Here is a 26,152-nt window from a genome sequence, read left to right on the forward strand (position 1 = left end):
ATGAGAGATGGATACAATTTAAGAATGACCTTTCCAACATTTTATGATGGCTGATGCTCTCGTGAGATAATTATTATGACTGTGCTCCAAGAACTTGTTTCAATGTCTTTTGCACAAACGTCATCAATTCACAGTGAAGTCAAACATTCAATTTGTCTTAATATGTGGTGTGATGGTTTATGGTCTTTTTCTTTGCAGTAGTTTCTTTCAATGGAAATTTCACTTAGTGTCAGTAACCAAGTAAAGATCTCCTTTGGCTCAAATAGGACTCAGGCTCCACGGGGCATTAGGTTTCTCTGAAGCATTAAGTCGCTGTATGAAGCTGATCAGAGTTGCCAAAGTGTGGGTTGTGCCACTTAAGATGATTTTATTTAAATCCACACACATTACCACTTTTAGATCTTGTTATCTTAGTTTTCTCCTCCAGCTTAGAAATTCTGTATGTAGATGAACAGAGGGAGCAGAAAGGAATTTTTTGGCCATGTCTGTCCTCGAAAGAACCTTACGGCTATTGTAGGACATGACCACTCATGAATTAGCATTAGGTAACAGAAGCACTGTAGAAAATTAAAACTAGAAAGAAATTTGAAAATGACTAATATGAATCTAATAAAGGTTACACACTCTTCTTTATTATCTCCCTCCCTCCCTCTCCCATCCTTCCTTCATTTCTTCCCTCCTTCCCTCCCTCTCTCTCTTTCGTTCTTTCTTTCCCAGAGATCCACTTCTCTTTGCCTCCCCAGTACTGAAACTACAAGGAGGCCCCTCTTTGCTTGTCTTTCTTTAAAATGAGTGTGGGGGGACAAACTTGGGTCCTTGTGCTTAGTAGCAAGGACTTTATGGCCTCAAACCCCTCCCCATAAGGTGTGCCTTTCCTTTCATGTCAGCATCAGCTGGTGCAATGGTTTTAGCTATTTACCTGCCCTTGTGAGGATAGACATTTATAATCTGGAGGGGGGGGGATAGAACAGACTGTCTCAATATTCATTGTAAAACGAATCATTTAAGCAAAAGCCTTTGCGTTTTGGAGAGATATGGGCATCTCTATATTGAACTTAGTGAAACGCAGAGCACTTTCCATCCAATAAATCAAACTTTTGAATCATAAATGTACTTGAAATTACTGTAGTAAGAGCAAACCTTAGCTCTTATATGGACTGAACTTCATGCCTCTCTCACAAATTCCTGTGTTAAAGTCTAACCTCTATTTCCTCAGAAAATAATGTGACTTGGTAATAGAGTCTTCACAATCTAGTCAGAATGAGGTCATTAGCGTAAGACTAATGCAATATGACCAGCATCCTAAAGAGAAAAATTTGGATACTGAGACTTGCATAGAGGGAAAATGTGAAGAGATACAGGGAAAGGATAGCTATCTAGATAAGGATAAGCCATGGTGAGGAGCCTGCAACCCACCACTTTAACTGGCCCCGGAAAGAATCAACACTGCCAACATCTTGATTTCAGACCTCTAGTTTTCACTACTGTGAGATGATCAATGTCTGTTGCTTAAGTGACACCGACTGTGGTTCTTTGTCACAGCACTCCTAGCAAGCTTGTGCGGTACCCAACTGTCTCATCAGAATGGCAGTCATTGATCCTAGCTAGGTGCTTCCCTCATCAGGGCTACAGGTGGAAGTGTAGGAGCTCAGGGAACAGATGACCTATAAGAGTCCAATACGTTGAAACAAAGCGACCAAAGGGATGTGGAAAAAAAAACACAGAGACACCAAACTTGATTACTCTCATGATTTATTAATATTCAGATTGAAAAAGGAGCCTCACAGCCTCAAGTTATGCTAATTGGCACATTTGCTTTACTTATTTACTTTTAAAACAAACCGGCTTTTTGAATTTTTTTAATCCTTTTTGTTCATTCCATCACATTGAAAATGAGGAAACAGAAGTGGTTTTGAATTCACTTAATATTTTGGACTCCTCAGAACGGAACATTGCACACACACACACTTTGAACAGAGAGAGAATAGAGAGGAAAGTGGACTCCCACAGGGCCACACGCACCAGATCAAAAAACTGGGGTACAGTGCAAGAATTTCCCAAGATGACTGCATCATCATCACCAAAAACTCGCCATAACAACACCAAGAAACAAAATGTTTAAGCCACACTGTTGGACTTGGGAATCTTTCCCGCTTTTTTTCTTTTTTTAAATGTTTGCCACACAGAGAGAGGGGGCTAGTAGGTGGGAGAGGACGGGCTCACACTCGTGAGCGGAACAGGATAGGAAACTTCAGAGCGGAGCAGAGAAAGGGTGGGAGAGACAGGGTTCAGGTGGGGGCCACATGGAAAGCCATTTCTTAAAGTTCAGGCATGTTCTTGGTCAGCCTCGGGGTCTTCTTTACCCTCATCCTGTCGGGCACTTTCCTTAGGTTTGGCTTCATCTACAGCTTCTGAGGGAGAAAACAAGATGTGGGGAGAGAGAGGAAGGTTAGAATTTTGTCTCATGAATACGCTCAATGATACAATGCATTTCTTCTTTTCAAGTCATTACTTAAAAGATTGTGATAACGTAGTGATTAATATCCCAGTAATCCAATTTCCCAGACCAGAATCTTTTATTCTAGGAGGTTGCTTAGCAATACATATAAGGAAGTGAAGGACAAATTGTCACTCAGTAGAATCTACATTTCTTTCATGTGTGCGCATGCGTGCGTGCGTGCTTTTGTGGTGGGGGGAAGAGGGGGGTTAAGGCCAGAAAACTACTTGCAGGAAGGACAGTTTTCTCCTCCCACTGTGTAGGTCCCTGGGATTGAACTCAAGTTGCCCGACTTGATGATGAGCACCTTCGTCCACTGACCCATATCGCCAGCCCATCACTGTGGTTTTTAACCTTGTAGCCTCACAATCGAGGCCCCCGCAATAACCTGCTTTCTGTTGCTTAGTGTCAGAATAATTGTGGCAGGTAATTCATTTGGCTCATTGAGTATCTGTTCCAGTTTATCTTACCATTTATTTCTAGTAATGTGAAGTTTGGGAAGTAAAATGCATAAATTTTAAACCCTGGGGTGGAACCAGGAGAGGCCACTAAGAGCTGCAGTTTGATTAGGAGGAAGAAAATTTCCTTGGGAGGATGGAGCTGGTTTTTCTCCTTTGTGGCCTTCTCTTCCCAATATAGGGAGAACCCAAAAATTACCCGACACTGTAACACCTATCCTATAACCACAAAGAAATAATCTCTATATTAAATATGGTAGAACAGAAAGAAAATGTATCGTTACATGGGGTGTACAACACTTGAACACCTACCCATCATCCTTCTCAATGAGGGAGATAAACAACCAACCACGTTCAGACACGGTAATGGGTTATAGTCTCTCTCTTTTTTGATATTTATTTATTTATTTATTATGTATACAATATTCTGTCTGTGTGTGTGTGTCTGCAGGCCAGAAGAGGGCACCAAACGTCATTACAGATGGTTGTGAGCCACCATGTGGTTTCTGGGAATTGAACTCATGACCTTTGGAAGAGCAGGCAATGCTCTTAACCACTGAGCCTTCTCTCCAGCCCTGGGTTACAGTCTCTTACAACTGAGCACATTCCAAGGGAATTCACAGACCCATGAAGGGAGTATTGTTTTGCTTAACAAGGTAGATTTATGTCTTTATGAAGGTTAATCCCGCCAACTCCAAAGCTTTACCTTGATAATTGTCAACTGATTATAAGCTAAAAGACATTTTACTAATATGCCAGTCTGCCTAAATAAAATCCATTGTCCCTAAAATTACTTGGTACCAACTAAGGACATATCTTATGCCCCATACCACAACCATCCCTAAGCGCAGTGATTTTTCACAGAGGCCTTATAAACTCAGCAAACAGCTTTATCTATGGCTATAATAGATGATAGCAGAAGATAAAAAGCAAAATAAGCTGGGGACAAGTGGACATAAAGAACTGTTTTTTCCCTATGGAGTTTTAAAATATGCTTAATCCTTCCAGTCACGACTTGTGAGAACACGTGTAAAACAGCACCTATTAGGGATGCCCACTCAAGTCCACAAGTTCAGATATGCACTAGTGGCTGGTCATGGAGGTGTCCACTGCTTAGCAAGAACTGAAGCCAGGCTCCCAGGATGAAAACAGATGTTCAACACAAAGTACCCTCTTTACACAGATTTTAGCCTCAGGGAATCACTCTTATCAAACAGGGGACTATGAAAACTCTTCAAAGTCACAGTTCACATGTGCCAATCATGAGTCAGTTTTATAAGCCAACCTAAGGACAGGAGCTCCAAGCCTACTGTACTAACATTTGTTTTCTCCACACTCCCTGGTGTTAAAGATATCTATGCTCTTTAAAAGGCAACTTTTATCATTGCTTTCCTCTCTTAATACCTACTCGCTTCCACTTTTCCTTAGACAGATAAACTGGAGGCAGTGGGATATTATTAGCCTGGCAGATTTTTATTTAATTAGAAGGCAATGTATAACAGATACATTTTAAGGAGACTGAACAAGCAGTGTTAAATAAAGTGGATTACTGTTGAAAGGAGATGCTGAGGTTAGCAAAATGGATCCCACTTAGGAGGCCATTAGAAGAATTATAAAAATGTATGTGTCTTTCAAGTCACTCACACATAGACTGGCATTCTCTTAAAGCTAAATATTTACATTTAAATAAGGCCACCGCTATCAACATACCTTTGGAATTTCTTCTTTGTAAATATATCTAAGAAATGTCCTTGAAAATGTTCATGGTTTCTATAATCAAGCCATTCCCATCTGGTAGTTAATATAAGCAGCTATAGAATAATATCACCTTATAATGGCTCACTATACTTGAAACTTTAAAGGACTCACCATTTGGTGCAAGATACGTCTGCAACACAGTGGTTACTCAGAAAGAGCCTTCAACCAGACTGCTTTCCAAGAGACAACTATTAACTTTTGAAAAACACTGTGTCAATCCAAGCTATTGTAAAAAAAATGAACTCAGTCTTGTCAAATACTATTGTATGTGCCAGTATTCCTCAAGGATTGTGAGCTCTTGGTATAATCCAGAAGAAAAGATTACAATGACTTAGGTCACGGAAGCCTTTGTGTAGCAATCTAGAACTCTTGTAGAGGTTTCATGTAGAGCCTGACACTGTTCAATCCTTTGGATATTAAGAGTATGCCAAAAGTGGTTTAATATCTTTATTGGTTCCATGAAGCAATTTTAGAGCTCTTTTAAAACTACAGAAGCAAGATTTAAATAACCCAGCAGCATACGGAAGGGTCAGATGATGAAGCAGGAGAACACTTCAAATTGCTCCTACTGAAAAAAAGCTTTCAGAACTATGATATGTATGATTTGAGGGAAATTAGGAAACTCAAGAGAAAGGAGGTTGTATGGTGGGTGGAATGAGAAGGATTTTGTGCTTGTGGAATATAAAGGAAGGAACTTCTAAGAGAATAAACAGAAATCTGAAAAGCAGTGGTGCTTCTGTTCTGTGTTGGGTGGAATCAGGTTAGCCCTTCAATTCTAACACTTCCTCCTGGCGTTCTTTGCAAAGACGACAACTTGTAAAAAGCTGCTTATTTTGACACAAAGTCCTTTTGATAGTGCTCTGTTAAGGCTGCTTTGAGGCCTACAAATTTTCCGTTGATGCTTCAAATTATTTTATATGTATATATTTGCTATTTTCTTAATTGATGTGATACACATCTGCAGTGTGGTAAATATTCTGCACTGGGGAGACTGTGAAAACAGCAATAAATATCTGATCCACATCGAAATCTGTCATCACATTGATTTAACACAAAGACATAGTCGTAGTTACAAAGCATGATCAATGAAGGGGACCTTTAACATAACAACTTAGCTATATAAACTCCTTAGGGGCAAAGATAGCAACTTTTGTTCTATTTTGAATCCCTGGTGTTCAGCACAGAGCTAATACAAGGAAAGTCCTGAATAAGTTTTGAGTGAAATAATGACTAAGTATCTTTATTTCATAAATGAGGAAATTGAAGCACAGAAAAAGATGTTCCTTAACTCATGAACTAGAGCTTGGGTCGTCTACCTGTTTTGTATCAGAGGAACAAGCTTGAGCAGCAGTCAGGAGAATACCTACTGAGCACTAGAAAACCAGTGGCTACAGAACAGAAGTTTTTTGTTCCCTATAAAACTAAGATTTTATTTTAAGACTCCTCAACATAAACACCAGAAAATGGCAATTGATGAGATTCAACTGAAATGTCAGTCATTTAGCTGAAGCTTAATTCAGAGGAATACATAAAATTAATTCTATGTATATCTTATTTGGCTTGAACCATGTGTGACTTTTCTGTCTGAACATTGAACAGAAAGGTCATTTTTGTTTGAGATGATGAGCTGACTGCTTCATGAAAGCAATATGTACCAATTCAGGGCGTTCAATGAAGTTGTGATAAGTCCCCAAGAAAATACACAAAAGGAAGGAAGGAAGGAAGGAAGGAAGGAAGGAAGGAAGGAAGGAAGGAAGGAAGGGAGGGAAGGAGGGAGGGAGGAAGGGAGGGAACAAAAAGAAAGAAAGAAAGAAAGAAAGAAAGAAAGAGAGAGAGAGAGAGAGAGAGAGAGAGAAGGGAGGGAGGGAGGGAGGGAGGGAGGGAGGGAGGGAGGGAGGAAGGAAGGAAGGAAGGAAGGAAGGAAGGAAGGAAGGAAGGAAGGAAGGAAGGAAGGAAGGTAGGCTTGGATAAAAAAAAAACCATTGGAAAGTGCCAGTCTCCCTTTGTCTAACTATTACAAAGTGAAGCCAGCTAGGATGAAGAACCCAAAACATGACCAAAGAAAACCCTACCTACAAATTAAAGAAACTATAGTCAGATGTGGGGATGTGGCTGTTCTAAGAGCATCCACTTTTATAGGCACTAAGTGCATCCTGTGAAGGATTTTAAGATCAAAGGGGAGGAAACTTGTTAGGATATCTGTGATTTAGAGTAGGTCCATTTGAACCTGCATGCAGAAAAGAATGTCTCTGTGTAATTAACGGGGTTTCATCCACACTGATGCCAGCCATAAACAAGTCTTACAGACAGTACATAACACTGGCCATACAGCTGTAGATCTACAGTTTGGTGTTTCTTCAGCCTCAATGCCTGGATGTAGATGTAAATTATAGAGTCCTGGCCTTTTGTGTAAAGGATTTTGCTTAAAGAAATACTTCTATGCTGTCATCAATGCTCAGAACAGTTGAAGTAGATTTGTATTGTTTCATTTCCATCCATGCTGCTATTATAACCACCTTATGTTACATCCGGGGAATCTGAGGCAAAAGATTAAATAATGTACATAAAGTTGTATTCATGGGTGGTAAGCGGCAGCTTGCTTCAGCCTATCACAGAGCCTGTTTAAGCCTCCTGCTTGATATCACATCCTCTGCTCTCTCCTTAGCCCAATCAGGATGGATGGACTCAGTGGGAACCATAATACAAGTCCATAGTTGCACAGTCACAGTATCAATACAATCTAGAAGTTGGACTTGCTAAAAATGGCTCAAAATGGTGGGAAGAGCCCTCATTAGTGTTTGGTAATCTGAAAGCTGGCCTTGGCACATTCTGGTGCTAATTATGTAATTTGTAAATTCTAGAGATGAGTTAATATATAATCTTTCGTATTTTGAGCAAAAAAAAAAAACTTTGATCATGGTGGAGAGTGTGAAAAACATGAATGGCTGAGGCCAGCTGGTCACTCCAATTACCACAGCCCAATTAGCATAAATAACTACATTCCTCACGCAGAGCATCACTCTCCCTCTGTGACAGTCATTCCTTAACAGGCTGAAGAAGCTAAAGGACTAAGATATTATAGGAAAAAGAACCATGCACTATGGTCTAAATTTTTTATTCCTTCAAATTTGTATGTGGAAATCTTTTGATTCCTGGTGTTAATAATAATAAGAAGTGAGTCCTTAGCCAACGATTAGACGATTAGGATGGAGCACATGGGATTGTGATTTGGCAAAGGTTCTTAAAAGATGGACCATTGAGCACTCACTAGTTCCTGCTGCCTCATGAAGAAACCGTGAGGAAAAACACAGTGAGGATGTTAGGTCTTTAAGACATCAGGCCCTCAACTGACAAAGAGGATTAGTTGTAAGCTTCTGGCTGCCAAAGCAGTCAGAAGTAGACTTCTGTTTCTTAAAAGCCACCCAATTTCAGTATTTTTTTAAATCAGACAATGTGTGTGTGTGTGTGTGTAAAACAAACTATTTTAATATATGTATTATGTGTTCCTAAGTTGGTCTTCATCACACCAAAATTGGCTCCCCAAATCTGATGCTCTTATGAGGACTGGAGATATGTTTTAGTGGCTTTCATTAAAAAGAAAAAAAATATTTAGTATTTATGTGGTATAAGGTATAAAATTATGAGAACATTCCAATAATATATGGTCATATGTTCAAGAGTAAATAATTGTTCCACAGGAGAAGATTAAGGTGGGAACTTAAAAATGTTTAATCAACTTTCTATATGCATAATCTAAATCACATAAATGCTATCTAGTTATAAAAAGACTATTGAGACAATTTAGACAGATGATTTTAATATTTAACAAATAGTTTAACTTGCCTCAGCAGCGTTTAACTAGTCTTTGCAAAAACTTGCTTTTCTAATTTCAAAGATCTCTTAAAAATCATCATGCTTGCAGGAAGCCTCTTTTAATTTTATCATTTTTATGTGTTAAGTTACAAAGAGAAAGTCAATATCATAGACAATAAAGTCATATATTATTCATGCATCAAAGTTGAAAGACACTTCAAAACGAAAGAGAAGTGTGCTCCTCCATTCATTAATGTGCCTGATGAGAAAAGCTGAGCTATGTGCCTCTCTGTGAATTAGGATTAGACAGTGAAAATAATGAAGCATGAATCAAAATGTTTGTCTTCTGGGATCCTATATGCTAGTAGCTTTTAGAATGAGGTGTTGCTCATTGGAGAAAGAGGGGTAAAGGAAAGAAAAACTTGGTAGAGTTCACCATCATTTCTCTTGAGTCACTTCTCTTGAACTCGCAAAGTTGAATGCTATTAAAGAATCCCACACATTTAGGGAACTGGAAGGCCTTCATAGTTTTTTTCTGCATTATGTGACCCATGACTACCATTCTCTCTACACATCATTCTTTTCCCTGTGTATTAAACCCAGAGCCTTGTACATGCTAGGCACGTGCTCTGTCAGTGAACTGTACCCTTAACTCCATGGCTACCATATTAAAAAAAATGAAAGGATCAAAGCCACATTAAAGATCAGTAATATGTAAAATATCTCTGTATGCATTTGCACATTTATGGTAGTCATAAATGACAAAGATACAAAAGAGATTTGAGTGACCAAGTTCACCATGATCATTGAAGTTCTACGTCAACCTGACTTTCCCGTCCTTGCTGAAAAAGATTCTGGGAGCAGTTCTTGCCTTTGATGGGTTTCATTCATTTCCTCGAAAGGGTGTGAATAGCACGTCTGTGCCTTCCTTCTGTTGAAGAGCAAACACCAGGAACATATGCAGCAGCGGCCGCTCGCCTGCCCATCCAGGCAGTCTGGTTGCAGAGTTGCTGGAGGGATGGCGGTGTTCCCAGCTGCCGTCGCCCACATGGAGCTCTAATGGCCCTGTTCCTTGGCTCTTCTCCAGGTCCCTCCACAGCCCTACATTACTGAAATTAGGTTGAGTGGATTTCCGAGTAAAACATTACCTCTTGGGACCTGCCCAGCTCTCCCCAGCCTTGTCAACATTGATTAAACAGAATCTGCTATCATCCTGGGGCCATGCCCACAATTACTCTACCAATCACCACTGGGCTGGGGTGCACTTTCCTCTCCCCTTTTATTCTCATCTTTCTTGAATATTAAGCACCATCGTTAGCTCCAAAGCTCTAAGGAAAGCAATAAGCAGTACTTAGCTTACTCACATACGGCCCTTTTCTGACTCACAGGGCCTTTCTCTGGAGCTGGACACCAAATGCCAATCTGGAGCCTCGACCGGCTTTTGGTTCACATGGAGACCCATATCTTCCTTTGTCGTCATTGTTTCATATTTTAAATTATATTAAAATGCCAAGCCTGTACACATATATTTTTATATCAGGATAATGTTTTAAATTACACCTTCACCCTTGTCCCTTGCTTTCTGAGTCTTTGAAAGAGAAAATAATCCATTAAGCACTTACATTTTTAAAGAGTGACAAATAAGAATTTAATTAAGAGGAAACATCAAAAACAGCTGGAATGGGGTTTTAGCGATACCCCAAACATACCATCCACACGTTCTCTACCACACTACAAGGTATGGGGCTAAGCAACTCTATCATTTACCCTGACTCTTCTACCAACTAGTCATATGAGCTCAAACAAATTAGATTTTTTTCTTTTGCTTTAATTTCCTAATCTAGAAATAGTAATATGGACAATTGTACCTGTCCCATTTCACTGAAAGTTATGTAGAAGTTGCAAAAGAATATTTTAGAATACTTCACAAAACATAAAGGATTCCACGTATTGTCTATTGAATATTTAACCAACTAGGGGTTTAAGATTCCTTGACTCTAACACAGAAAAAAAAATAATGTCCCAAAGAAATAAAAATAACATTTTTTTTTCTCTTTACTTTTCTAGATATAATGATACCCCTCACAACACTTCTATATCTCTGGCTAAAAAGGATATGTGTATTAAGAAGAGCTATACACAAAAAAGTAGACACATATGCAAGGAAGATTACCAAGAGAAGTCAATGCTGTAGGGACTGGTAGGGAATACAGTCTTTCTAGTCCACAAAAGAAAAGCTGGTATTTTTATTTGAAAGGAAAGTAGACCCAAAGATTAAAGACAAGAGTCAAAGAAGGATAGGTCAACTTGCTTTATGAACTTCTTAAATTTGATCTATCAGTTAGCCTACACAATCAGCAAAACATAATAGCCCATCTCCTCCTCCCATTACTGACAAGCAGAAAGAGCAACACTTAAAACATACATTACTAGTCTAGAAGCTGTCAGTATTTTCTAACATAAGATGCAATAAATATATAAAATTAAATGATTTTAATTAAATTGTGTGCGTGCGTGCGTGTGCGTGTGCGTGCGTGTGTGTGTGTGTTGCTGGAGATAGAAACCCAGGACCAAGCAGGCTCTCTATAGCTTAGCTACATTCCTAGTCTGGTTACTTCATTTCTTACTGTGATTACAATGAAAAAGTAAACTTCAAAGAGTAAAACCTGAAACACCAAACTTGATAGCATTTTCACAGTAGCGTAACCATAAGGCTCACTTATTCCTGCATCTGTCCTCCCAGATCAATCACACACTGAGCTGGCAGTCATATATAGTTCTATGGAGGTGTTAGCTCTTTAATATGCCATAGTGACCTGGTGGTTGACTCTAGTTCTAAGGCATCAGTTCTGTCAGCATGTGAGGGGACAGGAAGAATGTGGAGTCAGCATACAGATAAGCATTCATGGCTTCAGTAGTAGTGCGGGAGAATTGTCTGTAATCTATCAGTCATATTTTAAATAAATGCTGATTGGCCAGGCAAGAAATATAGGTGGGAAAACCAGACAGGAAGCAGAAATGATGTAATGAGAACAGGAGATTCCTGGGAAGGAGGAAGTTGATGACTCCCACTCCTGCCCAGACCAATGAAGCAGCAGGATGTGATCTGCCCCACTGAAAAAAGGTACTGAGCCACATTGCTAACATAGATCAGAAAAATGGGTTAATCAAGATGTGAGAGTTAGCCAGTGAGAGGCTAGAGCTAATGGGCCAATCAGCTTATAATTTATGGAGACCTATGTGTGATTTTCTTTGGGTCTAAACAGTTGTGGGGAACCAGGTGGGACAGAAACCCCAACAAACAGGCAGCCTGACCCCCCATGTTACACAGTAGCACAGAAATCCTGTGAAATGTGACATCAGGGAGAGAAAGGCAACTTTGATATTGAGTGTCACCCAGTGGCAATTATACATTTCAGCCTCTGGACTTTGGCTTGATTCCTTTTTTTCCCCTGTAGACTTTACTGTAATTCTGAAGATTAAAACTCTTATCTGACAAGACAGGTAGACATGTCCAAGCTTCCTCAGACACTTCTAAAAGCCTAAGTGAGTTCCGTGTTTGGTCTCTCAGCATTGCAGATCCTATTCAGTTTGCTGTAAATAGACTGCAAGTGATCATTGTAATAGTGGCCCAGTTTGTCTTACAACCTTCAAATTTCTTTTTAAAAATAAACAGGAGAATAACACAGGCATACATACACACTCACATACAACACTTCAATATTCTTTTGAGAATGAATAAAACACATATCTGGTTTGATTTTGTAAATAGCTTACTATAGCAAAAAAGGAGAGAAAAAGCCTTCTCAATGTTACTTTATCCCTCGTTTGCAATTCAAATGTACTCTACATCTCTGCATCCTTATCTGTGCCTGTCCAGGGCTTCTGTGCATTGTAACTGATGTTATTTGTGACCCTGTGCAATCTTACCTTACCATGAGTCTCATCTTCCAGTTGCTGCAGGATTGGCTGGTAACAACCAACACCTGCCTTCTTGACCTATAGATGCTGGGGCCACCTCTATCTCAGGTACCATAGGGGTCATATATTTCTGCATACTTTTGTGCTGTGGTGCAGTCTCGGCTGCAGAGTTCTTTTGATGGGTGAGACAAGACCACATTTCCCAAATCTCATCTTCGCCCATCTTCTGCCCTACTTTCATTTCCTTGTGTCCTATTTCCTTACCTCAAGTGTGCCACTAATACTTTAGTTACACAAGAATTCTGTTCTCAAGCACTGGTCCAAAGATACCCTTTTCACCAAGAATGGGTGTGATTGGAAGGTGGAATAGCTGATACTTTATTCAATGCATATAGAAAATACTCAAAGTTGAGTCATTTGAATTTAGCTCATCAATTCTCGTGACCTAGCTCAACTAGTTTCCCTCTTCTAAACTACTCTAGGGAGAATGAATTATTCTTTATTTCGTGTTGAAAATTATTTTCACGTTTAAATTTCTTGCATTATATGCTGATTGTGGTATCTTTTTAGTCTTCAGTTGATCATAGACTAATGTCTTTTGTTCCTGGGATATATTTACACAAACTTATACTCCAGAAAAGTAAGATTTTTTTATTTGATTAGCTGGTGAATCTCAATACTTAAAACATGCCTTAAAGATTAATGTGCATCTGTATTATCTCCAATTTCTAGCATCATGCTTACTATCTATGCTCACAAAACACTGCAAACGATAAAAACAGAAGAACATCCATGAATGTTTTTTTAAACATAAATAAAACTTTAATAACCTCAAGCAAGAAAAATGTGTACCTATAATTAATATGGGATTACACTCTATGTTTTTAATACCATTGGTTAATAAAGAATCTGCTTTGGATCTATGGCAGTGCAGAATAAAACAGGGCAGGAATTCCAAGTAGTGATTGAGGAGAAAAGAAGGTGGAATCAGAGAGACACCATGTAGCTGCCAAAGGAGAAAGACTCCCATGCCAGAACCTTACTGTTAAACCACAAGACTTGCAGTAAAATACAAAATAATAACAATGGGTTGATTTAAGATGTAAGAGTTAGTTAATAAGAAGCCTGAGCTAATAGACCAAGCAGTGTTGCAATTAGTATATTTTCTGTGTTAGTATTTGGGTCTGGGTGGCTGGGAGGCAAACAAGCAGCCTCCCAAATAAAGTAACTCCAAATTTCAAAATTGGGGTTACAAAATGAATCCCAGTAAACTGGAGTTCACAGCTATGGGAGACATCCTCCATTTCCTTGCTAAGCCTAATTTTTATAATTATCAATTTCACTAAGTTATTAAAATATGCAAGAAAGTTTTTAAAAGATAGACGTTTAAGCGTGACTATTCATAAATGGCCTAGAGCAGTAGTTATGGGTTAATCCTGGAACTGCACTACATTAATTCCCCCATGACATTTTACTATAGCTTTGGGTAACTTACTTAACCTCTTGTAGCTTCATTTTCCTTATCTATAATTGGCAGTATCGTTGGCACCTCTCTCATGGGGCTGTTATAAGAACTAAATATGTTGATTTAAGGTCCTTCACAATGCACTGCATGTTTAAATCATGCATGTTCTCTGAAAGAGAACATTTTCCAGTTTTTGCTATAGGCCAACTATTATATTTAGGAACTAGACACAAAATAACTCAATATGTACATTCCATGCTTTTTCATATTTTCAATAAATCAGAAATTATAAATTCACAGAAATGAAGAAAACTGAACATTAAATGAAGACAAGAAAACCAACATACTGACACTTCCTGGCTCACATGGATGCCAAATAAATGAGTTGTCTTTTCCCTATTCTCGCTACTGAATTTAACAGGATGATCAAGCTTATTGGCCATTTTTATCAATATAATTTCTTGGTTTTCCTTTATCAGAAGTTTGCTTTTATTGAATTATATGTAAGCTGTGTATGGCATTTCAAAAAATCACCCCCAGACCTTAGCTAATGATTTGTGTCTTTGTTTGTTTGTTTGTTTCCTTTATTTTTTGAGATAGTAAGGATGTCTGAAAAGTCATAAGGAATCATACTATTAGCCACCTACCAAAAAATATAAGATAAGTAAGTCTGTATAAATACACATAAATAATTTAAATGAAATTTTCCCATCTGAGCTGACAATTCTCCCTCCAAGAGTCAAAGACTGTCTATTCTAAATAAACCCCCAACACCAGATATGGGAAACCCCTTTTGAATGGATACCCAAGAGATTCCCAAAACATGACAGGCTATTGGCCTTGGTTGACTCCCTAGGTGAAAGATTAGCCCCTATTACTGAAGACGCCAAGCACTTCAAAGGAGGACCCAAAGGCCCTTGAGCTGACCTGAAGGCCTCCTCCTGTGATTTTTTTCTTGAGTCTGACTTAGAGAAAATTAATGAGCTATCTTCCAGGTTGTAATGATTTTTACTTAAAAGAGCCTACATTGATCCACAATAATGTTTTCAAATATATTGTATTAACATGGCTCACTGCAAAGCTGATAGTTCGAACATTCATCTTCAAAAGCAAAAAACACCTCAGGGTTTTTGAAATCCTACAATTTGACATCAGATTGTAAGATTCTGGGGCTGACATTCAGAAATTAAAACTGGGCATGACTCCAGTTCTAAGAGAGAGACACCAGTCCTGCTACAGCTGCCTAAAAGCCCCTCCCGCTTGTGAACACCCATTGTCTAGGTGAGACGTAAACCTGTATAATAGCCGTGCAGGGCACCCACAAATCACACTCAGCGAGTTTCTTGCCATGACTTGCTGTGATGTGTTTGGGTAGAACTTGAGATTAGGCAGACAATTATTTATCCTTGTTGTGTAATTTTCCCTTATGGCTGTGTCTACACAGCACAAAGCAAACTAGAAACTTGGCAGTTGTCTTGCTAATTTTATCAATGCAAATGGCTGAACTACATAATTCAGGACAAAAAATTCTAAGTCTGTATATATTATCACAGACTTGGCTTGTGATGATTCATAAAATTACAGTAAATTGTTCATGTAATTAGAGAAAGCTGGGGGAGCCCTTTAGATGATCTCATCTCACTCCCTCCATCCCTAGGAGAATAACAGAAGACAGAGGTTCTGTGCTTTGGCTAAAGTCACAGGATAAATCAGAATTCGGGAATCCTTCCAAGAGACCATAGTGCTTTTCGCCACCTTCAGGGCTGCGTGGATTCTAATAGTGGTTTTTTTTTTTATGCCTCTTCCCTGCAGTCCTGAATGTACTGTATCTCTCTATTCCCGCCATCTTTCTCTTCCTCCATTCCTATTTTCCTTGGCGACACACAAGGCAATTCAATATAATTTAGTAAGAGCTATCAAAAGTAATCTTGGACTCTCTGGAGGCTCACAGAACCAGAGCTGAGAATTACTGCTTTATAAAGTTTCCATGTTGCGTTCAGATTGTAGAGATGAAGTACAAATCCTACACAGAAAAGGCAAAAAATAGGGACCTCTAAATGCATTCATTAGGTTGAATAATATAACGACTGATTATGGCACATTTTGTAAATTAAATAATGAGTTACTGGATAGTCAGAGACCAGACGTGGCTAAAATTATTACAGATGGTGTCATATCAATAAATCATAAGAGATCATTTTTATATCCTGCAAAGGAGGAAATAAAAGTGAATACCTTTATCAACCACCCCCTCCAGATTCCAGTGGCTGCAGAACGTTAAAAAACCAACTGTGAAGGTTTAACCCAATTTTGAAGTTAATTTAAAAAACATTATTGTAACAAGCAGAGCCCATAAACGGCGTTTGTATTATAAGCTTGCACATGGGTAAATAGATGCAATCCCATCTCTTACTGGGACAATTCATTTTGTACTTATTGTATGCTTTGGTTTCCTGGGGCTTGTCAAATTATGGTGCTGCCTTTGAGTAAAGGAACTGCTTTAGGAATCAATGGCATTCACTGGAACACAATCAGAACTATTGGAAAAGCAATATTAGTGTTGGTACCGATTTTTTTTCTCTTTTTGGTCACAATCTCCAAGATTTTCTCTTATATGTAGTGACAGAATGTTATGACTTTGGCTATTTGGGAACATTGGGAGAATAAGCAGAAAAAGAATAAAAAATTCCTACGGTCTGAATCTTATTCAGGATAAAACCATAGATCCATTATTTAAAGTGCAATTTGAAGGCAGTGCCACTGCGTGCTCATGGCCTAACCCAATAGCTTCTTATGAAAGGAAGAACAGTCTAAATATCACCCACTGCCTTCCTAACTTCCCCATGAGGAAGATAGGGGATCTGCTTACCCGTTATTGGTGACCATAGTGGGTAGAAACACCAAGCTCAGTATAACTCAATGGAAATCAACTGCAGAGTTCTCACAACCCTAGTTATATGTAGACAATATCCCTACCTATCATAACCCTCAAATGTAACTGAGAAGTTCTATCCTGCTTAGAACACTAAGTTAGGCCTAGTATCTAAATCTAAGCTTCCTTGTTCATCCAATAGTGTGAACACCATCTACTTTTCCATTCTCATTACATTTCATGTACTCCTTATAGAGAATTATTTTTTATGGATCCTTCAAACTCAAGCTTTTGACTCTTCTGGAACCTTTGTGCGAGGCATCTCTCTATTGATGGATGATTTGCCTTTTCACTTATGTTTCTCAATTGAAAAGCCTTTCTCTGACCACCAAATTCAGAATATACCCTGAATCACCCACTGACCTTGAAATCCAGCCATTTGTTCATTTCTTCTGTGCCTCCAATTGCAATTAATAGTTCTTTATGCTTTCTAGCAGTTTTGTAGGCCTTGCACAAGGGGAAACAACCATGTCTGCATTATTTACTGCTGCATTCCAAGTTTCCATATTGTTCTATACATGAAATATGTACTCAATGAATGTTGTTATAACTTCAAAAATAATAAAGTGCAATTTGGAATTTTATGAGGTGGGCACAGTGGTTCATGCTTTTAATCCCAGAACTAGAGAGGCTAATGGAGTAAGGCTATCATGAGTTGGAGACCAGTCTAGGCTACAGAGTGCAACCCTGTCAAATGAAGAAAGAAAAAGAGAACAAAAGTGAAGAAAGTCATGCTCGTCTGCCCCTCACCCGTTTCTCTACCCAATGTTTACTCTCCGTTAAAATCATTCTCTAAGACATATTGTATATAGAAACTACCTCCTATATCTTCCTTTTTCCAAGTTCTTCCTTCAAAACTATTTGAAATTGATCAAGATATGTGCCAACAATACCTTAGTGTTAAAGAGGGCCTTAGAGACGCTCCCATAATCCTATCTGTTGCAGGTATCCACAGTGACACCTCCAGTTGTGGACAGTCTCTACTTTGAGAACTTTGATTGTAAGTTATCCTGACATTTCATAGAAATCTACCACTGTGTGCTTTATGCAGCCTGATTGCTGGAATAACATAGGACAAAAGAATTAGCATCTCTCCTTTATCCAGTGCCTTTCATAAAGTCCAGGGTAACCTGTCTTGGTGAAGTGCACTAACCTAATTATTCCTTCTGTTCCGAGCAATGACCTTCACATAAGGAAACACTATCAACTGCATATCTTCTCTTCCTCTCCTTCCTGATTTTTCTGTCTGTGCCCTCCTTGAATTCACCAAAACAAAACAGAACAATTACACTGCAAGCCATAAACCTCAGTTACCCTTATTATCACGCTACCATTGTTTCAGACCTTTCTTTGACTTCTTGTTCCTTCTTTTGAATGTTAACTTTTATCTGAGATCTGTGATGGAGAAAACAGAGATAGTTAAGAAACTCACCCATTATTTGGCTTCCTGAGCACCCCCTATCCTTTCGTACTCCAGGAAGCGGCTTACCACAAAGAACCTCTTCGTGTAGTTTGCTGTCCTTACAATCAGGGCTCTCATAAGACTCCAAGACGTCACTCCTGTTTACCAGTAACAATGTCAAGCACTGACCTTTACCCCCGTGCCTAAACTACTGACAATACCGGGGCAGACATGGAAGCTGTAAATCAGCTCTGTCTAGAAAATGTTTAGCTGAAACTAGAATTGTTTGTTCCTTTGAAATGAGCTAGACACATGGAAAACAAATCCTCCTCAACCGAATGAAATTCCTCTATTCCAAAGCAACCCCAAATGTAAATCACCTCACCAATGACCAGTCTGTTCCTACCTATCTATAGCCCTTTTAGAGCAAATCAAGATACTGTGAAGATGGCGGTGGGATTATAATTGCTATAAGTTACTGAAAACCATCTCTTGGTTTATTGGCACATTTTGGTTTTGACTTCTTACACTAGTTTTCTTTCCCATCTTTAACTAAGAATAGGTTATGGGTTTATCTTTGGTGCTGTAGAGCCAGACTTCTTTTCTTGTCCCCTAATGTGACTATAATCCAAGACAGACTGTTTCAGACCCATTTCTCCAATGAGCTTAATATGAACCATTAAAAGCATGCTACCATTTTAACAACACTTTTAATTATACTTATTGATTTATTTGTTTATTGTGGACATCCAAACATACATGCTCACATGCCAAAGCATGTGGGCGGAGATGGGAGAACTAATTAAAAGAGTTCGTCCTCTATCTCCCCTATGTGAGTTCTGGGGACCTAATTCAGGTCATCAGGTTTAGTGACAAGTGCCTGCTGCTGGGCCATCTCCTCAGCCCAAACATCATATTCTTAATCTTTAAACAATCTTGTAAGCGTATTGCTTTTCTTTATCACAAAACTTTATCTTTGTATCACACTTGCCAAATTCCAGATTCTGTTGTCAAATATGTTTCTATATACTTAACTCTCCTGATAATTTTAGTCTTGTATTTAAAACTACACTGAACATCACCTAACCATTTTCTCTATTAATACAACCAGGCTGGCCTTATCAATTTTTTTAAAATTTCTTTCACTATACATACCTACGTCTCTTCATTCTTCTTTCCCTGGTACACCTCCATAACTGAGGCCATAAACATGAAATTAAAAAGTACCACTAGAGCACTGATGAAGTTAATGTAGAAGCTTATCACATTCAAACGAAATCGAGATTGGCCACACAACTACTGTTTGGGCACGAATCCAGGTAATGGGTGGAAGAGGGTAAACAATGTATCTGAAGTCCGTGGTTATAGGAATTGTCCAACAGTCAGTAAATAAGCAGTGGAGATTGCTGGAACACAGGAATGAGGAGGAGGCCAGTTCAGAGATATCAGAGCTAGATTATGGAAATCGATCACTAAGCACAGAGCCTCTCTCTAATCACGTGTTTAAGAATAGTATTTCGGCCTCTGTGAGTGTGGATGACAGTAAGTCTGCGTTTGAGTCTCAAATCAGCTGGAATTTTAAAAATCACCTATCAAATGAAAAAATCAAATGTTTGAGAAAAATACTTTTTATTTAAGGGAACAATGAAATTCTATGGAGCATCAACACTTCCTGTCCAAAGACTGCCAGGAGCTTATATGTAGCTAAATGTAGCTGAGTTTATTGACAGGTGGTAACCATGAAAAAATGCACCACAGGGAACCATGAGACATCTCAGAAGAATCAGAAATGATTTATTTGAGTTTGTGTTTGGTGAGCTGGTGATGAATTGGGAAACAGAACACTGTTCTGCACTGGAATAATGTCATGGATAGGTAATTTTATGACTGGGCACCTCAACAAATATCATCTAGAAAAACTTAATTGTTTATATAGTCAGCCTAAGGATATAACTGGTTATTTTGTAGTTTGGACAATGTTTAATCTTAGACTGTGTTCAGATATGCTCTTAGCTGTCTTATATAAAGTGCCTTTGCCTAATTTTTGTGCTCTGTAAAATGTTTATATACACAGGAGAATGCTTAAAATTACCTATAAGAACCAGACCAGACCCTGGTTGTTAAGGACAGCTTTTCTCTTCCTCAAGAGAAATAAGAAAGGTTTCAACTTGACTTTTATAGATATGAGGTGTCACTTAAAGCCCTTTCTTGTATTTTCCTATAAAACCAAAAGACATGCAATTCCCCTTAGCCACATAGGAAGAGAAATTATATTGATCACCTGGTACCAGTGAAAAATTCTGCTTTACCCCAGTGTATTAGCTGAAGACTTACCCTGAAAATGCTTTTATTGGCTTTTAAAGATGCTTATGACTCCTGGTGGACTAGTGGCACTGTTTTCTAATTTAAAATATTTTAATTAAATAAAATCCTTCGTGAGGAAAAAAAAAAGAGCAGGCGCGATCAGAGTCTGTCAACTCAGTTGTCCTCTTCCTGAACTGATATGACAAGACAGTACATTTGGGTTTCTCACCCGCTTTCTCTTCCCCCCTCCTTTCCTTAATGGTCTGTCAAAAGGAAACTTCATCCAGCGTTGGCACTAATGCCTGTTGTAAATAAAAGGGAAATGGGAGGAAAGAAGAGGAGGGAGGAGAGGAGGGGGTGTGTTAGAATCTAGATTTGCAGTTCAATTGCAAAGCTTCTCTTTTAGTGTCTAGACACCAGCTGCCTAGTTGCCATGGGAACCCACTAACTTTGGCTGATGGGCTGAGTAGCAATGATTCTCTGGAGATCTAGTGGGAGCTTGAGGGGGGGAGACAGAGGAAGGTTGGGATAGATGGCACAGAAGGTGTTAGAACAACATGGGGCTCAATAAGGCAAAACAAAAGTGTTTTGTGAAAGGGTAGCATTAACCCTGTTACAGTTGCTCTCCAACACCTTACTCATGGTGACAAGCTATAAATCTACTGTACCCAGCAGGTGTCACGACACAGGTTGCTAGAGATGAATAGCTGAGCCAGAATGATTATATTCCCATCAACCTCCTGCCAGTGCCAAAGTACTTCTTCAGTGAGCCAGCACTTCGCTCAATAAACAGACTCAACGGAAAATCGCCAACCAAGACTTGAGAGGGGGAAAACCCCAAGAATGGCCACCACGTTTCCAAGTAACGGCCAGTAATGTTAATTACTATTCTCTCATCTCTTGCCCTGCCTTGTGATCTTCTCACCTCCCATTTTATATATAAGGGTTGGTCAGTAATTTCCGTAAAAGAGGGTGATGGTAGCAACACTGAGAATTGAGTAAGGAATGATATTTTATCAGTTTAGGTCAAAATCATTATTCACACAACTGTATTTGGTTCTCTTATTCACATTGAGTCTTCCATCCTTAGAATTCTCAGTCCACCAATTCTGGTTTATGATCAGTTCCTAGAATCCTGGTCCTTTCTGACTACAACTTCCTTTCGGATTGGAAATTCAGTTTGCACTGACACTCGCACCCTTTAGCTCTCCCATCACCCACTCTGTTCCCAATTTACTCCCTAGTGACATCCCTCCACTTCACTTTCTAAAGACAACCACACACAAATGCTTCCACAGTCCTTTCCCCTCACAGTTCACCCGCAGTCATACACACTAGGTTTACTGTTGCTCTCAGCAGAAGAGCCACTGAGTTTACTGGCCTCTTTTTAGGTCACAACTGTTTTTCAAATGGACATGAACTTAAACCTTAGATTACGATCAATTCTTATGCTTTGAATCTGAAACATCCCTTACAGGTTCATGTCTTGAGTAGTTGTTTTCCCAGATGGTAATACTATTTCAGGAGGCTACAGAATCTTCTGGAGGTGGGGCCTTGTTTTGACTGTCAGAGCAGGGCTGGCCTGTAGTACCTGTTCCACTCTCTCTGTTTACTGGCCCACATGATATGAATAGCCGTGACCATCTGTTCCTGTTGCTGTGAATGGAGCTGCTCTGCATACTTTCCGTGCCATTATGGACTGAAACTGTCTGAATTGTGAACTCAAATCATTCTTACACTCACTAAGACATCACTTTAAACGAGGAATGACCTGAATACATATGTGTGCATGTGTGTGGGCATGTTTATAAGTTGCTATATGTATAATTGCATGCTGCTTTAATTCAAATACACATGCCCACACCATATGTGTGTGTGTGTGTGTGTGTGTGTGTGTGTGTATATTCCATAGATTTTCATACATTGGACCCATTAGAGAAATATTTAAATCATATTTAGCTATACTCAGCATGTAAGAAGATCCAGCATACTAAAACATCACCACCATTGGATAAATGTTGAACTAATAATAATTTATGACAGAAAATTTTAATCCACTGAAACTACTTTGAAACTTCCATGACTTTGATTTGCTTATTCAACGAGAGAAAGACAGTTCATTCCTATGCAAACGTGAATTTTACCACCTATTTTAAGTCAGGAGAGAATTCCCAGTGGTTGGGATAAAATCATACTAATGTATTATTTCATTTTCTTCTTGTGACTACATACCTGACAAGAAGCAACACAGGGAAGAAAGAACTTGTTCTGGCTTACAGTTTGAAATCATACAGTCCACCACAGAGAAGAAGGAATGGTAGCAGGAGTGGGAGGGGCTCTGGTCACCTTGTGTCCATAATCAGGACGCAGAGAGTGAAGAGCAAGTGGTGGTGGGCTATCAAATCTTAATTCCCATCCCTGTGGCCCACTTCTAGAAAAGCTCCACTTCCTAAAGGCTCCAGCAGCTTCAGACCAACTGTTCAAATGCATGGGCTGTCAGGAACATTTTACATTTATACCAAAACACTGGTTAAAATTGTTCTCTACCCTTTATATATTGTTTACCTTAGGAGAATAAGACAATGTGCCTCACCCATGGCTGGTCTCCCATGCAGAGAAAGACTTTGAAACATCGTCAAAGGCTCAAGTGCCCTGGTGCCCTATCCTGCTGAGGGCTGTCAGTCATTAGGAGGATGTTATATATGAATGATATTAATTATCAAAGAGTCTATAGAAGCAAAGGCAGATGAAGGAGAATCTGTCCAGGTAAAGAGAAGTACCTTAGTGGTAATAAGGTAATAAAACTGAATATGTTTTCTTCGCCACCTATGTGCTATCTTTCAGAACTGGTCTGGCTACTTGGTTTTCCTTCAAGTGATCACAACCAAAGACGTGCCTGTCATATTGTCATGTAAATGACTTGTTCAGTCACAGAATGAAAAAAAAAATGCCATCTATAATGTCACATGTTCTTCTAGCTAGGGATATAGCAATGTACAAAACAATACTAAAACAAGGAACACCTTGTCCTTATGGAGCTTATATTGCAAATAAATAATTAAAATGTATAGCATATTATATAGCTTTAAGTGAAGTTCAACCCCATAAAGGACATCTATCATTCCATGAGCCCAGAAAACATTGTGGACAAAGAGGTGGAAAGTGTGTAAAAGCTGGAATATAGGAGTGTCATGAAATGTTCCTGTATACCCAGCCATTGCAGTCATGAACACAAAGTAGCAATGGGTATCTGGGCAAAAGTGGGTAATTCAGCTTTAATCATGGATAGAGGGGGTGCCCGTGAGTCCATGTCCTTGACATCTATATCTTGCTCTACCACCTCTTCTTAGGACTCTCTGATTTCCGTACACCATGAAGTACCAGCACTATCATATTTTGCTTAGGTCTATGGGCCAGAGAAACTGTAGATGAAACGATGGTCTCTTCTCTGTAGAGATGTTTTCTTAGATGTTCGGGTTACAGCTATATAAGAGTAACTAGCAGAGTTGATCATCAAAGGCATACATTAGAGAGAAAATGAGAGATCAGAGAACTAAGCTCTGGGGTGGCCCAGGATTGAGAAGTCAGACAGAAGAAGAAGGAGTGGGGCAAGACTAGCTGAAGTACTGTGTGCTGGCTGGATTTCATTAACTCTGACACAAACAAAGATATCGACATCTAGGAGGAGAGAACCTCAACTGAGGAAGTATCTGTCCAGACTGACCTGTAGGCTAATCTGGGTAGCATTTTCTTGAGGGCTGATTGATGGTGGAGGACCTAGCATAGCTAGTGCCACCTGAGCAGGCATGAGGTATAAGGAAGGTACCCGGATGAGCGTGGAGTAACCCAGTAAGCAATGCTCCCCTATGGTCTCTGTTTACTTCCTGCATCCAGGTCCTTGCTTGAGATCCCATTGTGTCATCCCCCTATGATGGGCTGTGATTTGTAAGGTGAACTAAATCCTCTTCTTCTCCAAGTGGCTTTTGGTCAGTTTTATTACCATAACAGATAGGAAACTAAACCATACCAGAAGAGGACGAACAAGACCAGTTTAAAGTGTAGGAAGTGACCAGTTAACGACTAAATGCTGGGTCAAGAAGGTAAGAATTTCGAATTAACTATTGGGTTTCCCACTATGGTAGACAATTGTGATTTGGGACAACGTGATTCTAATGGAAGTTGGAAAGATAGGTGTGGTCATTAGTAATCAAGAGAAAATAAAAGAAAGTAACCTGAAGTCTGATCATAGACAACCTCTTGTGGGAACATAAGACTCAGGAGCTAGACTGTGTGTGTGAATCTGGAATCTGCCACTTCCTAAATGTGTGGCCTTAAGCACCTCATGTGACCGACCTGTCTACACCTAAACTTTCTCTGCTATAAACCCTTCTACAGAGGGTTGTTGCGGTATGTGGGGCACACACATGACTAGGGAGTAAATGAGACTGCCCCTTCATCCTCGAAAAGATGACTCTGCTCTCAAGTTCTATTCTAAGCCCTAGAGTCCAAAACCATAAACATTATTTAGCAACTTTGGCGACAATACTGCCAAGGCTGGTCTATTCTATCATAGTACTTTATGACATCTAACCAATGAGTCACAGCAAGAGGGTGCCATATTCCACTCTTCCATTTAACGTACTTTTTAGGTTTTTAAAAGGCAGTCTAGCAATTCTGAATAGTTTGAGTTTGAGGGTTTTTTTCCCTCAAATTTCTTTATTTTTGAAAACCCCCAAAAGATTTCTTTCCTGATTATGTTGAATTTTAGTGGCGGTTTGTGAAGAACTATTCAAAATGTTAAGGCAGACATTGCCATGTTCCAAAGTCAGTTCGTCTGGCATTCTGTCAAACAGAAGTCTTTATCAACTAACACTGCAGACGTACCATAAAAATTGACATTTGTATAATGCTCCTGAAGCATTTTATGACTGTGATTACTCTATTTCTAATGCTGTATATGTTTTATTATATCAAAACCTTCCCCAATTAGAAATCCAATAATAATATAGATAGCAATTATTAATCAAACATTAGAATAACCATTTCCTTACACGTTGGATTACACAATCATGTTGGTCCTTTTAATTTTAATCTGAGTTAAAATAAAGGAAAATAAAAGTATTAACATAAGGATTATGTAGAGGGAACAGACCAAGACCCTGATGCCATCAGACTCACAACCCATGAAGCTTTCTGTTGCTTAGACACTTTTGTGTCTAAGAAAGGGAACATTAGCCCTTATCACAGAATTGCTGAGGCTTCAACAAGATACTGTATATGCATAATTTAGCAGTTAAGGGTAGAACAAATCCATGTATAATCTCTATTTTTCATCAGTGTTATATTTGCTTCCTCATTTTCCCCTGTTTTTCTGATTTGTTTTGTTTTGTTTTTGAGACAGGGCTTCTCTGTGCAGCCCTGGCTGTGCTGGAGGTCACTCTGTTTGTCTCGAACTCAGAGATCCACCTGCCTCTGCTCCCGAGTGCTGGGATTAAAGGTGTGCACCACGAAGCCCGGCTTATATTTGCTCTGTCAATGACTATATGTGAGGTCCTAATAAGTAAATGCCAGACCAAAGACTGAGAAGCTCGGAGCTGTCAGA

At 39.1% G+C, this 26,152-nt stretch overlaps 1 protein-coding gene across 1 annotated transcript in view; it reads right to left on the reverse strand.

The window, feature by feature from the left end:
* Window positions 1-1,735: 1,735 nt before the first annotated feature.
* Window positions 1,736-26,152, reverse strand: part of Gap43 (growth associated protein 43) — a 91,030-nt gene continuing 66,613 nt past the window's right edge. The window contains exon 3 of the mRNA XM_075962696.1: window positions 1,736-2,411. Within this exon, the coding sequence (XP_075818811.1) occupies window positions 2,326-2,411 (86 nt within the window). The 3' untranslated portion in view covers window positions 1,736-2,325. The remainder of the gene's footprint in view (window positions 2,412-26,152) is intronic.

This window comes from Microtus pennsylvanicus, chromosome 1 (genome assembly GCF_037038515.1).
Source record: "Microtus pennsylvanicus isolate mMicPen1 chromosome 1, mMicPen1.hap1, whole genome shotgun sequence".
Taxonomy (NCBI): Eukaryota; Metazoa; Chordata; class Mammalia; order Rodentia; family Cricetidae; genus Microtus; species Microtus pennsylvanicus.